The 15,195-nt window shown below is 53.9% G+C and overlaps 1 protein-coding gene across 1 annotated transcript in view; it reads right to left on the bottom strand.

Moving 5' to 3' along the window:
• Positions 1–475: 475 nt before the first annotated feature.
• The window catches only part of SLC9A3R2 (SLC9A3 regulator 2), a 33,051-nt gene continuing 18,331 nt past the window's right edge, over positions 476–15,195 (bottom strand). Inside the window, exons 3-7 of the mRNA XM_032703464.1 lie at positions 10,048–10,224; positions 8,077–8,230; positions 5,828–5,871; positions 5,220–5,282; positions 476–3,103 (exon numbers count right to left, since the gene is read on the bottom strand). Of these exons, the coding sequence (XP_032559355.1) occupies positions 2,945–3,103; positions 5,220–5,282; positions 5,828–5,871; positions 8,077–8,230; positions 10,048–10,224 (597 nt within the window). The 3' untranslated portion in view covers positions 476–2,944. The remainder of the gene's footprint in view (positions 3,104–5,219; positions 5,283–5,827; positions 5,872–8,076; positions 8,231–10,047; positions 10,225–15,195) is intronic.

Here is a 15,195-nt window from a genome sequence, read left to right as displayed (position 1 = left end):
TGGCTGTGGCACTCAGTGCTCTGGGCTGGGGGACAAGGTGGGGATGGGGCACAGGGGGGATCCATGGGCTGGGAGGGCTTTTCCTACCTCAGTGATTCTGTGATTTTAAGGCACAGCTGAAGCCTTCCCAAGCCAGCATCAGAGGTGATCACTGCCTGGACAAGCCTTTGGGTCCTGGCAGCAGAAGAGCAGGGGGTCACACAGGAACAGATGAGCCAATGTGCCAGCAAGGGTTACAGTGGCCACAGGACCCAGGCTTGTGTTCTCAGGAGCTGCCAGGAGGGACACCACCACCCCTGTTTTGTTCTTCAAAGAAAGGGCAGTGCTGACTTCATTGTGGAGCTTCAAAGGAATAATTTCAGCTCCTCTTTAAGCGGGCCAGGGAGGAAGCAAAGTTTATAATGTGCTAAAGGCGGCTACAATTCCGCTCTGAAGTTCCCTGCAGCAGCTGAGGAACGAGCAGATAAGTCCTGGGTACATGGGAGACCAAGTTTATTACTGACATTACAGTGTACATTATGGTTTTGCAATGCAGCTGACAGCCTTATACTTTTATTGAATTTTTTTTTTCCAAGTTAAATGTACAGGAACTGAATAATTACTACTGAGCTACAAGATGTCAGGAATATGGTAACGCTTCAACCAGGAGCAGTTTCCATGGACTAAGCAGAGATTAAGATTTTAAATCTTATCAGTACGGGTTTGCACACCTGATTTCTTTTGATCTGCATTCAAAACTACATGTTCTTTTTTTTTCCCCCCACCTCAACTACAGCAGTCTTGGATGAGAAATGGGGTATTTACAACAGGTCTTTGCTCTCTGAGCTGTATCAGGGTGTCCTGGGAACGCTCTGCCCTGTGCAGCCCGGGCACTGCCGGGGTTTGGCGATGCGGGCACAGGAAGCAACGTGCACACCATGAAAAAGAGCTCCTTCCAAACATTACCCACTGATAGAAGATCCTATTTTGGGGGCCCAAAAGAGAGCAGGTAACTTGAGGAGGGGTAGGGAAGGGGTGTCTTAATGGCAGAGCCCTGAGGGGAGGCAACCTCTCCACATGCCCCCTGATCCTGCTGCCTGCCTGTCACTGATAGCCAAACACCTGTACCAGTTCCTCTCCAAAGTCATCATATGCAACCTGTTCAGCCCATCCACAACCCTGAAAGATAACTTTCCTAAAGAGAACTCATCTCCTGCACCCCTGAGGCTCTCCACGCTCTCCTGCCAGCAGCAAAGAGCCACAGACATCAGCTGCTCCCCATGGGGAAGCCAAACATCCCGTGCTGAGCCCCAGCCTGCTGCTGAGGAGAGCAGAGAATGGTATAAGGCACCTTTTAGCTCCATATTTTGGAAATACCTTAGGAAATACACACAGAGCCGTTCCCATGTCCGTAGCACGCTGACTAACCCAAGGGCTTTTATCTCGGCAGTGCTGGAGTGAGGCAGGGCACAATCACAGCTCTGTTTGTGAGTCACTGATAGCCAGCTGATTGCTGCTGTTTGCTTTCAGCTGGGAAAAGGGGGTTTGTGCTCCACTGTCCTGCTGTGCCCAGTCCCTTCCCAGCCCGGGCTGGAATTGCTGCTGGAGCACGGGAGGGAGCGGGACAGCCCTGTCACAGCCCGACACTGCCCCGGTAACACACCTCTGCTACCTGTGAGTGGTGCAGTTCAGCTGAGGCACCTTCCCTCACACAGCCAAAGGCAAGTCATAAAGAGCAGAAATGGGCTTAATCTGTAATGCTTTAAAGATACACGTGGGAGGCTCGGATGCCGTGAGCAGGGGCTTGGAGGAGGCCACAGAACGCCAAAGCAACTGCCCGTTCCATTGCACCACTGCCAGCTTCTTCTCCAGCCCCACGGACCCACAGCTTTGGAGGATGCCCTTCCAATGGCAAGACACACTCACGGGCTGGAGGCACCAAACTCCAGCCCAGGTGGGAACCAGACACGCTCCAGCTCCAGCCCAGCCCCGCTTCCCAACGCCGAGCCCACAGCTCGAGCCACAGCCCCACCTTCCCCCCTGGAAGCAGAGCTGGTTTGTCCTCACTTCCAGGCCTGTCCAAAGAGGTTTTTGTAGCATCTTGTGTCTCTGGTCTCCGTGCGCCGCAGGGCAGGACCGGCCCCCTCCCTGCCTTCCACGGCTGCAGGTGGTGAGGGCTGTGCTGGAGTTGGGTTTTAAATCCTGCCCTCTCCCCTCTGCAGAGCTGTCGAGGATGAAAAAGGGGCTTTTACTGCCGGGGCAGGAGCTGCTGGTGGGAGGGAAGTTCCTAAACTAACTGGAAACATATGGGACTCGATTAAAAAAAAAAACCAACAAAAACAACAAAACAAACGTTTTCGCTTCAATAGCAAAGCCAACAGGAGCCATTTCCAGCCACAGTCCATTTTCCCATCGTGGGATCAGCTAATGCTGGACACGGGGTGCCAGGGGAGGGGGTGCCAGGTACACCCCACCCTGTGGGCACCCACCACGAGCTGTGAGATGTTTGCACAGGGGCACAGAGCATCCCATGGGGCTCACTCTGGGATACCCACAAAAAACCAAAACAAACACCCCTAAATAAAAAAATAAAAAAAAAGAAGTAACAGAAGCCTAAATGATTCAGGAAACAAGAGTTAAAATTCTTCCAGTCCTTTCTCATAGGAACGGGGGACGGCGGGCAGCCAGAGCTGGGCTCAAGAGCAAGCAAGAAAAGGAGCTTTGGTCACATTTGTCTTATGAGAATCGCTGGTGAGTAACAACAACAATAATAATAATAACAATAATAATAATAATAATAATAAAAAACAAAAATAAAAAGGGCTTTAAAATATGCCTTGTAAAAGCAACCAGTGAAGAGCAGAGCACAAAGCATCTCACGTGGACACTGAAGGACAGGGCGTAGGCACCTCAGAAACGTCCGGGCTGGGCGGGAGGAGGGCGGTGGTGGCACCACCAGCCAGGCTCAGAAATTGCTGAAAATCTCCCGTTTCTTGTTCCAGTCCATCTGCGGCGCTCGCTTCTTCACCCGCTTGGCCCTCACCTTCTCCTTGGCCTCGGCGGCCGTGGGGCTCAGGCTCAGCCCGCTCTCCTCAAACGGGTCCTTCTTGTCCCCGTCTCCGTCCTGGGGGGAGAATGGAGAGGAGGAGTCACTCCAGGCAGGCCCCCAAAAGGACGTGGTGTCCCACAGTGTTCCACCCCAGAGAGGCATCTCACAGAATCCCAGAGTCACTGAGGTTGGAAAAGAGCTCCAAGACCACCGAGCCCAACCTGTGACCAATCCCCACATTTAACTCTTCTTTCTAAAGCCACTGCAGCAACGTGTCCCCAGGCAGAAACCCCATGTGCCAGACACTCCAATCCACCAATCCTGACCCTCATGGTGCTGCAGCACCACATCCCCACATCCCTCAGGGTGCAGTTAGTGTCCTGATCAAAACACTTTTACTCCCCTGTTGGGGTCTCTGAGCCTCTCAAACCACCAGCAGCTCCATCATGGGCACAATCCAAAGCTCCTGCTTGCTGCCTGGAGCCAGGCAGGGGGGAAGTGCCCAGGGGGGTTTGGGGCAGGGGCTGCACCCGGAGCTGCAGGGCTGCACTCGTGTCAGGAGTGGGCAGACACACAGAGTGGAGACCTTCAGTTTCCAGGAAACATTTTAAAGTTTTCCTGCTGGCACTGCTGCCCCACCACACATGCCCAGCTCCAAAATAATGATTGCACAAACCCTGCTGATAACCATGGGCAGGGCCTTCCACCAGCACAGAGAGATAACAGCTCTGGCTGTTTAGCTGTGGCTTAACAAAAGCAAACTGACCCAAACTGAGCTCAGACAACCCCCCCAGCAGCCCCAGGACTCTGGCTTCTAACGCAGGGGTGGGACAGCAAGCCCTGAAACAGCCCAACAGTGACTGTGGGAGGAACCCCTGTGCTCCAGCACTGTGACCAGTTTTCCAGTTTTTCCACCCCAGGGACTCTGACTTCTCGTGCAGTGACCCCTGAAACAGCCCAAAGGTGACTCCAGGGGGGGAATGGCTGTGCTCACCACTGGGACACAGCCTGGTTTTCTAGTGGCAGCAGCCATTGGAGCAGGACATGTATTATTTAATGCTCAGAGAGAAATGGAGATGCCAGACTGCAGGCGTTTGGCCACAGCTGGTGTCCCACAGAGGCTGTGGGTGCTCAGAGAGACCCTGTGAGCACTTGTTGCTGTCAGATTCCTGCTCCCAAATGTCCTGGGGCAGGGGACAGCACAGCAGAGACCCCACAGAGCACCTGCAGGGAGACATTCCTCTATTTCTAGCAGAACCTCGTGCTAAAGATAATTTTTTGAGCACTTTACAAATCCCCTACTTCTTATTTTAAGAGAAGAAAACCTGCTAAATCAATAATACCTGAGAATACCAATCTATGCCTTGTGTTGACTTCTGGTTGCCCCTTCACCTTGTCTAGCAAGTTGTGCCCCTTCACTGAGGTGTTGGGCCAGGCTCCTCCAGAGAAACCCCCCCAGCCCTGCCAGTCACCAAACCCAGCTCCTCCCATCCTGAGCAGCTCCTTTAAAAACCGTGACAAATTCATTGTGCTCCAAACTAAAAGTAATTTGGCTTTTTCAAATTTTTGCCTGTCTTGGTCCTGGCAGCAGCACTGGAGACTCCCAGCCCTGCCACCCTCAGCTTCCCAGCCTCCAGTCCTGGAGCTTGCCAGTGTAACTACACTTAAGATCCCAAACTCTGCAGACATCCTTTCATCTCACACCTCCTTTCAGTCTCCTCAGGCAGGAGTCACTGCCCAGCAAGGGGCCAATTAACTCTTGCTGCCCTTAACCCTGGACATCTGGGGCAGAGCCACCTCCTCCCTGAGGTCATGATGCCCCAAGGGACAAGAGTCCTCCCAGAGCCAGGACACAACCACACCCTTCCAAAACTCATTCCCTCGTGGAGCATCTGCTGCTGATGGGAGAGGCCACGTGACCCCCATGAGCTGTTCTGTCCCCAGGACAAAGAGGGGAAGAAACATCACCCCGAGAGTCCTGAGCCCTCAATCAGTCACATGAAGGAGTTATCCTCCCACACTCATCCACAGTGCAGGGGATGAGAGAAAACTCTGGATTTTGGCTGCTGGGTGGATACAAGTGAACCCAAGTCTGGGAAACAAGCTGAAAATATGTCAGTACACAGCTCCATAAGGCAGGTTTGTACCTACACCAGGGTGTAAAAGGGAGGGGGAGTGTTTGGGGTTTTACCTCTGATTCCTTCCCAGGACTCTGCAGGTCACTGTGAGATGAAGATGTGGATCCTCCGTTCAGCTGGGGGAAATGAAAATGTTAGTCTGGTTTGTGCAAAGACAGATTTAGACAAAAGCAAAAAGCCAGGTGGAAAAATGCTCCAGCCTGGTGGGGACAGACATCCCACTACTCTGGGTCCCTCCAGGGATGGGAATGGAGCCTGGAGGGGATGGTCCAGCACACACAGGATCTCCCCGGATTTCTCAGCAGAGCTGCTGCTCTCCCACATCCCCCACACCAAGGAGAGCATCCTGCCAGTACCAGGATGTCACTCACCTCCTCCCTCTGTCATGGGGCTGAAACCAGCTTTGTTTGACCCCTGAATTAAAGCTGTAGTGGGGAGCAGTTAAAACCAGCCAGCAGCAGCAAAGTTAAGCTAAATGAGCCTTGGGGGCGTTTTGAGCATCACCCCTGCTCTCCAGGCTGGACAGTCATCCCACCAGGCTCACCTGGCACAGGTGGGAGCCAAGGAAAGACCCCTGATCCCCTCTGATCACTCCAACACACTCCCAGCCAGCCCAGCTCCCCCTGGCCATGGGCACATCCCGGGGCAGGGCAGCACCCACCTGAGTCTGTGCGGATCCGTTTGTCATGGGCTGAGGCACCACCCCTGCACAACACAGGAGAAACACAGTGAACACCCTCAGCTGGGATCCCCGGGATCCTCAGGGCCCAGGGAAGCACCCCCTCAGCATCACCCACCTGCCATCCCACACCTGCCTCCTCCCCTGCCCACCCCACCAGCTCATCCTGTCTCTTGACTTTGTCCTGGGCTGGTTCCCTGCCCACACAGAAGCCTCCCCACTCTCCCTCACCCCTTGGGAGCCACATTGTTGCAGATTTCCCCGAATTCCCCCAATTTCACCCTGTTTTCACCAGAAGAAAACACCTTTTAGGAAGGGGACCAAGTAACCTTCTACAAGCCTTAACTGCAGCACACTCCCATTTTTTTGACCACTATTAATTTGTCTTCAGAACTTGCTTAATTAAAAACCTTAAAAAAACAGCTCAAAATTCTGCACCACAATCAGCATCTTGGTGGTGTCACAACAGTGTGTGGCAAACAACCCACTCCCCAGGCACCCTGGACTTTTTCTTGCTCCCTTCCAATGATTTACACTAATAATATCCCACACTACGGCACATTTAATGCATTTAAGCTGCCAGTCACAATGATCAAGCCATTGCCCCAGGCATTATCATGCCTCATCTGTCCCAGACTAACAGATGTGTTAATTATGATGAGATTAATAACTGAATTATGTTGAGCATGGATGCTTCCCTACAGACCAATCTGGAGGCCACATTCACTGCAGGGGTTCCTGGGGCAAAGCAGTGTTTAGAAAAAGAAACCTAAATCTTCATTTTGAGAGCATGCTGGTGCAAAAACCTCAGTTGTGGCATTTGGGTAGTTAAATATTTAAGCATATTGAACGCTGGACTCGCGTTCAGAGTACAACAAGCTCTGAGCAATGGGCATTAGGAGAGTCAGCTCATAGCAGAAGTGATGTTAAGGCCTCTGGTATCATAAGAAGATAAATTTTAAATAATTTAAAAGGAAGCAAGCTTCAAATCACAAGGGATATTAAAGTGGAACTGGACTTGAAGAAAAAAAGTAATTTCAAAATGAGCTATGTCTAGAAATACTTTCATATTTCCTTAATCCTGAGAGGTCTTAAAATCCACTCATTGGCTTAAAGGTTGAGGTGCTCAGGATCAGCTGTAAGGCTTGGAAATGGTCAGTTTGAGGTCAAAGCAGTTTGAATAAAGAGTGCAATTATTATTTCCTCTTACCCTGCAAACAACAGAATCTACCAGAGCACTTTGTCACCGGCTCAGGTGCCGTCACTGCGCAGACAGACCCAAGCCCCGGGCTCTGCTGAATGCACCGAGGCAGCAGCGAGTGCTGCAGGGCCAAGGCAGGGGCTGGAGCACCCACCCACCCACCCTCCCGATGGATCCGTGGCTCCAGCTCCATCCCCACCCTGGGAACAAGGGCTCCTTTATGGCTGGTGCCAGCAGACGGCCCCGGCTCCTCCTGGGACCCCGCGGAGCATCTGACACCGCGCTCGCCCCGCGCGCTCCCAGCACCGTCTGACCCACTTCTGGGGACAAATCTGCCCATTGAGCACCCCGGGAGCAGATAAGGAACAGCTGTCCTGGGAACAGAGCTCCCTGCTGAGCCGGGGTGGGGGCAGGTCAGCCTGGGAGTGCTCCCCCCAGCCAGGACTCAGCAGGTTGGGAGCGGCCGGGCAGCTTTCCCTGCCAGGTTTCAGCAGCGAGGAAAAGGTTTCCTGCAGCAGCCAGGCCGTGATCGCCCGGCGTGAAACCCTTCCCCCTGCTCACAGCGGCTTTGCTCCGTGGCTGTCCAAGCACCCTCGGGTTCCTTCGCTGGAGCAAAGACCAACAGTTCATAGAACCATGCAAAATCCTGGAATGGTTTGGATTGGAAGGGATCTTAAAGTCCATCTCGTTCCAACCCCCTGCCGTGGGCAGAGACACCTTCCACTAGACCAGGTTGCTCCGAGCCCCGTCCAACCTGGCTTTGAAGGCTCCCCTCAAATCCCACCACGCCTCAGTCACTTCATGGCAGCGAGTTCCTAAGTTAATTATTCACAATGTAAAAGTAACAAACTGTTTTTTGCCTGGATTAGGGTGTATTCTCACTATTTATAAATAGCTGGGTGGTGCTCAGGAAACCACTGAGGGATGAGACAGAAGGGAAACGTGACTCTCCCTCACTCCTGAGATCCCACCCATGGCACGGTGAGTCATGGGAACGCCACAGGGCCACCCTGGGAAAGGAAAGCCTCACCTTTGGTGTGCTCCTCCGTGGGGGTCACCCCCAGCTTCTTGAAGTATTCATCTGTTTCGGGGTCCACCACCAGGAGCCTGGCTTCGTTCTCCCTGGATTTGATGTGGGACACCACCTCCGAGTGCCGCAGGCCCTCCACGTTTATGCCGTTCACCTGCAAAGCCACAGCATCAGAACCCAGACCTGTGCCCCTGCAGCAGAGATGCTGCTCCTGGTCCACAGACCCCCAGAACAGCCCCCTCTTTCCCTAAGGGATGGGATTTTCCTTTTTCAATTTCTGTTGGGATGATGGAAGGCTTTGAGCTTTTTTCCTTCCCCCTCTCAAGCCAGCCATGGCCTCCTAGACCCCCCAGTGCCTCTCCCAGAGCATCCTCCGTGTTACTGCAGGTCTCTGCCTCTGTCCCAAACACATCCATTGGGAATCACAGACCACAGGCTCCACCACCACCTCACCCACCCAGTCCCACCAAAACGCTCTCCCTGCCCTCTTTAGTGATGTCAAACCCAGCCTTCCCCTGGATGTGCCCCAGGAATCTCAGGCTGCCTGTGGGGTGCAACCAAGCATGGGCACAGGCTAGGTGCCACTGGTGTGTCCTGTGGCATCACTGAGCCATCCTTCATCTCTTTCTGATGGAAATCCATGGATTTTCTGTGTCCCTGATGGGTGAATCCCTGTGCCTGCCACACGGATTCATCTCTCCCTTCCCTGCGTGCAGAGTCTGGACCTACAGGGAACATGATCCTCTGCTCCCAATTGTTCCCCACAGCGAGGGGACAATTGTGATTCAGGGGCATTGTTTGGTGGGAATGAATCACCCTTTGTCCCGACAGGAAGGGCCCCAACAGCCTCGGCAGGACCCAGAGCCATGGCTGCAGCTCCTGGATGCCAAGGGACAAGGCAGGAGGACATTGCAGAGCCTGAGCTGGGCCAGCTCCGAACTTTGGGCTCCCCTTTGCGGACAGTCAGGTTCCCCCTGGTCCTGAGGGCACAGCTGCAAGGGCTGGGATCAAAAGGAACCCCATTCCCAGGCTTTGCACCTTGCTCCAGGTGCTGCCAACCTCAGCTGCTGGCTCATAACCCCACTCCATCCCTGGCAGCACGATCCTGCCACTGCAGGTCACCCCGATTCATGCCCAGTGCTCACCCCTGGTTGGGCTGGGCCAGGAGGCTCAGGGCTGCTCTCCCCCCCTCCCTGGCACTCAGCTGGTGGGGGCATCAAATATTTATCCAAGCCCCAAAGAGCAGGCAGGGAGGGGATTGGGTTTCCAAGCTCTCCAGCTCACCCCACGCTGCTTTGTGTGTGCCAGGCACTGGGCCAAGCCCATCAATAAATAACACGACCCCTCGCCAGGAGCCGCTGCCACCGGTGCCCTGCTCCCGGCCCCGGCCCCACGCTGCTCCCAGCATTAAACTTTCAGGTGCTGGGAAGAGGCAGCAGCTCCCACTGGCTGGGGAATAATTATTCACGGGGCTGGAAAGCAGGGAAGTGCTTTGGTCTGGGTGTTTTCCCAACTCACACTCCTCCAGGAGTGCTAATCCCATTCCATCTCTGAACCAGCAGCGAGGGCCATGGCTCAGTCCCCACGATGGCACAGCATCCTGGGGATGGCACAGCATCCTGGGGATGGCACAGCATCCTGGGGACATGGGGCAGTGGTGGCCTTGGCAGTGCTGGAGAACAGTAGGACTTGATGGTTTTAGAGGACTTTTCCAGCCTAAACAATCCCATGATTCTATTCTGTGATTCCACCTACACTTCAGTGCTCACAAATGCCCACTCGGCACGAGAGGAAGGAGCACAAAGTCCCTGCCAGGGCACCCCCACCCTACAGCTCGGAATTACAGAGGAATATTGGGGGGGATCTGGCGGAAAAGATCACGAGATGGGGTCTGTTTCAGCTTCAGGCTTCCCGAGGGTCCCATCACTGCTGCTGTCCCTCCTCCCACCCACGTGTGTCCCACCCCGTTACCTCCACCAGCCGGTCCTGGGGCCGCAGCCCCGCTCGGGAAGCCGGAGAGTCGGGATCGACCGAGCGGATGAACTGCCCCGGCCGGGACTTCTCGCTGTGCAGGTTGAAGCCGTAGCCATTGGGGCCTTTCTTCAGGTGGCAGAGACGTGGGCACAGCTCCTTCTGTCCGTTTAAATCCTGATTAACAGAGGAGGGGGCGGGGGGGACAAGACACGGGGGTCAACTGATGGGTTTGATTCGCTCCAAGGCAGAGGTGACCATAAATAAAGGAGGAAGCGCCCTATCTGCCTCCCGTCCTCTGCACAGGGACAGGTTAACAAATGAATTTCCTCTCATTGAGCCTATTTTAGAAAACCAATTGTCCAAAACCACTCCAGAAAAATTAAAACAAAACAAAAAATGCATTTCCTTCACCAGGAGCAGCCCAGATAAACCCACCCGCACGCCGGGACCCCCCCGGCAGCGGCCGAGCCCCAGGCAGGGAGGATCCAAGGCCGAGTTCTGCTTCGCCCAGGCTCACCCAGACCTGGGATTAACCTCAGTTATTTATTTAAGGCAGCACCACGCCCTTGATCCTGGTGACACTGGCATTGCCCGTGGGTGCCATCACCTCCCAGCGGGGGGGTCTGGGGTGACGAACCCCAAAGTCCAACAGGTCCCCCAGCACAGGATGGCTGAGCTTGTGCAGAATGCCATGGCTCAGCCACTTCAGGGCTGATCCCAACTCCTTCATCCCCTCAAGGAGGGATTTTACAAAGGAGGTCAAAGTGGGGGCACACAGAGTGGTCACCCCTGGGGATGTCCCGTGCTGGGGGATGGAATTTTCATAGAAACACAGAATGGCTTGAGTTGGAAGGGACCTTAAAGATCATTTCATTCCATGGGCATGGGCAGGGATACCTTAAAGATCATTTCATTCCTGCCATGGGCAGGGATACCTTCCACTAGCCCAGGTTGCTCCAAGCCCTGTCCAGCCTGGCCTTGGACACTTCCAGGGATGGGGCAGCCACTTCTGTGGGCAATTTTGGCCATAGCTTCAATGCCCAGGAGGGACAGTGGTGCATCAGGGTTCAGTACCAGCCTGACCAGCTCAATCCCAGCATCCAGGAAGAAATAGGGATGCAAGATGATCAACCCTAACACACAGAATGGTTCAGGTTGAAAGGGGCCATTGGAGGTTATCTAAGCTCAACCTCCCTGCTCAGGCAGAGGTCCCTAGAGCACATCACTCAGGATTGCACCCAGAAAGCTTTGCTCTAACACAGGAGGGGCACCTTGACCATCTGAGGGTGCTGAGCACCAAATTCCCCAAAATCTGCTCACACACGAGGGTCACCACCAGCAACATCCACCCCGGGCATCGGGGCACACTCAGACCCACTGCAAACTGCTCTGGAACTTTACAGAGACTCACTTGGCAAGAGTTTTTTATTAAAAACCAGCTCTTGGTGTTAGCACCTCAATCCCAGATCAGTTCTTAAAGAGGAAAAATTACCAGTGCAAAAACCCAGACCAGGACGGGGCTCCCAAGCACCTCAGCCCCACAAACCAGGGGCAGCCCCGCACCCTCATCCTCTCCCTCCGCACGTTTAACACCCCTGGACTTTTCCCATGGCCCCAGAGCAGCGGGTTCACCCTATCTGCAAACATTTCCAGCCTGCCTCCGAGTTCTTCAAAAACTGAAGAAAACAGGAAATGATTCAATTGGCCCAAGAGGGTCGGATTCGCGCGACCTTAAAGGACACTCGGGGCTCTGTGCGGCAGGACAAGGGGGCATGTGCCACAAGCCGAGGGGGACGTGGCTGGGATCACCAAAATGAACCTGAGGTCACCTAATCAGGTTTAAAAAGGACCCTTTCAAACCGTTTTCCTCTTGCTCTGTTTTCACAGGGTCAGAGCTCCGGCAGCAGAGTGAAAACACCGAGAGAAATCACTGAGAAAATCACCCCAAAAATGCTGCACTGTGGGTGCTGCCCCAGCGTGGGGATCCCCCGGGGACACACCAGGGTCAGTCCCTCCACCTCTGGGGATCCCCTGGGATCACCAGTGAAATCAAGTTACTCAATAATTAAACCACACAGGGAAAAGCTCCACTGCAGGATTCCTTTGGCGAGGGTGGTGACCGGTGCTGTGTCCTATGTGGGCTTTCACCCCAAAATCATGAATTTAAGATCCTTAACTGGGTTGAATTCAAGATATTTATTTTTAAGTATATATATATATAAAATAATCCCAATTCAGCATCTGTTCTGAGTAGAAATCCTCAGGCAAAACTGCTTATCGTCCTGCAGAGATGATCCAGGGCTTTCACCGGGCTCTTAAACCTCCTGACTAACGCAATCCTTGGCTGCTGGAAAAAACAGGTCTTGGAGTTGAGCTCTGCAAAGCCCCTCTCTGGGATTAAGCAAACGCTGACACTCCCCTCGCTTCCCCCCTGCTCAGACCCCCCCACTGACACGGAGTCGCTGCCTCTCCTGCCAGCTCTGCTCTCTATTTTCTTTTTCACCCGTGCCAACGTTTCCCTGGTTGTGTTCTGGGAAGATATTTCCTAAGCTCCCAGGGGGAATTTGGCCTTTGTGAAATCCAAACCCTGCCACAAAGCTGTTCCCTGGAACAGCAGCACGTTATCTGGGCTTCCCAGGAACCCGCCTGCAGAAACACTCCGGTCCTGCTCCGGAGGAGGCTTCGCTGCCTTTCACACGCCAAGGACTTGAAAGCCAATTTGGATTAAGTTACATTCACATGGATACTATAAAGCAACAAAAACGAACTCTATTTTTTTGTCTATTTGCCTGCCAAAAAAAAAAAAAATTGCAAAGTGAAGCATTTTTTTTTTTTCTAGGAATTCGGATTCTACCAGTGGCCATTAATTTAACAAACTGGATTAAGGAGGAATGGCAAGGCACACTCCACCTGCAAGCGTCCCTGTCTGTACCATCCAAGGGGTGTGTGTAGATAAACACTGCCTGGACAAGCTGCACTGCCACCCCATCCCTGGAGCTGCTGCTTGAGACAAACCATCGGTATTTTAAAAGGAAAATGGTTTCGGAAGTGCAGTTCAAGCTGGTCCATTTAAAAATGCACAAACAAGACATTAAATAACAATGAAACACTTCCAATAAAATAAAAAAAAAAGAAAACCACTAGTTGGGTGTTGCCAGCTCTCACAATCTCATGGCAACTCTTGCAGCATTTGATTTTTTATTTCCCTTAGAGTTTCCAGCACTGCTGTTGGGAATTGGGGTCCCCTGGGGACACCCCTTGGCTTACTGGGGATCTTCCAGGGACAACCTCCAGTTCATTGGGGTCCCTCAGAGACACCCCTGACCAGAGTCCTCCAGGGACACCCCCAGGCTCACCAGAATGCCACAGCACTGGCTTTGTGCCACCTTGTGCAGGTCCCTGCAGTGACCAGGACCATTCCCATTTCGGACACCTGGAGCTGGCACCACAAATGTCACCAGCTCTGATTCACGAGGGGTTTCCACGCCAGTAATTAGCTGTGCCAGCCTCCATGCAAGCAGAATCCACTCCCAGCAGCACCAAAAGGAAACAAACCCACCTCCTGGGTTTTGAGGGGCAGCAGAGCAGCCCCCCAAGCTCTGTTACCCAACCAAACCCACCTGCCCCTACAAAAGTCCCAACACACCACCACAAGGTCACTGGTGACAGAGACCTGCTCACTGCCACGGCTGACCCTGAGCCCCAGTTTTGGGACAGGGACATCCACTCGCTCCCCCTGTCCTGATCCCACAGCTTTCACAAAGGTGACCGACCCACAAAACCAACCTGCACCTTCACACCATCCCTCCACAGCCCGACTGTGAGCAGGAATGGGAACGAAAAGGGCTTTTCAAAGACCAGCCCAAAAAGCTGCAGGAACAGCCACAGGTCTCTGCACACCCAGGATGCTCAGAGACAGCACTGGCCAAGTCCCAGGACCACTTCCAGCCCCTCTGCCCCACAAACACGTGCCCACAATGGGCTAAAATGCCTTGAAAAGCCATGTTTTAGGGTTTTACTCTGGGAATAAAAAATCAGTGCCAGTGTGGACACCTGGTTTGGTTCTCCTGGGTCCTCCAGGAGAGGAGGGGGACAAGGAGGACAACACACACACACACACACACACACACACAGAGAGAGACACAGAGCTAATCTAGTGGCCGAGGCCAGGTCGGTACCATCCTCCCTGGGATCCTGCTGGGTCCTGCAGGTCCACGCACCAAGGCCACGATGCTGCCGAGCCCCTCAGCACAGGGGGTCACCCCAAACCTCCTCCAAGTCTCAAGGGACACTTGGCACAGCCGGGAAGCGCGCGGTGTCCCAGGGAATCGGGGATTTGCTCAAACTCAGCCGAGCTCACGTGCTGGGAGTGACGGTCACCCTGTTACAGCGTCATCCCCAGAGATCAGGGCTCAGCCCTAATCGGCTCAGTCCTGCCTGGGACCACCTCACCCTGCTCCTGGCACCAGCCCATCCCTCCATGCCCATCCCAGGGGCTTTGCCATTTCCTGGGGGCAGCCAAACAGGCTCCAGTTGCCACTGTCGGGAACTGCACCTGGATGCACTCCAGGCTCTGGATCGGCGACATGTCAAACCTTTCCGCCTCTGCTCAGCAGAGCTGGAGAAAACCCAGGCAGGAGCATTCCTGCCTAATTCACATTGCTAACATATTTTCTTTCAAGTCAGCTCCCGTGGCGTTTCCTCTCCTTTTCCATGTGGTTTCGGACAGAAAATGGCTCCTTCACTCCCTGAAAAATCAAACCTCTGCAGCAGAACCCACCAGGGCTGGGGGACACCAGGGTCCTGTCCTGCCCTGGGGCCACCTCAGGACACTGAGATGTCCTGGGGGGACAGGGGACACTGCTCAGAGCCTCAGAGTCCATTCCCACTGTCTTGCCTCCAGCTGGGGCCTCTCCATCCCCTGCACTTTGGATTCTCCACTGCAGGCAGTGGCCACCAAGGGATGGGAGGAGATGCACAGCCACCTTTAGGGGTTGTGGAGGAGAAGTGCAGGATCCTGACCCAAATCCAAACCCCAGCAGGCAGAGGAGCGAGGGGCAACTCTGGGAGTCTGGAATGAGCCAGGAAAGGGGGCCCAGGGGCCACAGCACCACCAGAACAAGAGGTCCATTTACACCCCTCTGA

Source organism: Chiroxiphia lanceolata, chromosome 16, assembly GCF_009829145.1.
Source record: "Chiroxiphia lanceolata isolate bChiLan1 chromosome 16, bChiLan1.pri, whole genome shotgun sequence".
NCBI classification, from domain to species: Eukaryota; Metazoa; Chordata; class Aves; order Passeriformes; family Pipridae; genus Chiroxiphia; species Chiroxiphia lanceolata.
This window is presented reverse-complemented; position numbering and strand designations above follow the sequence as displayed.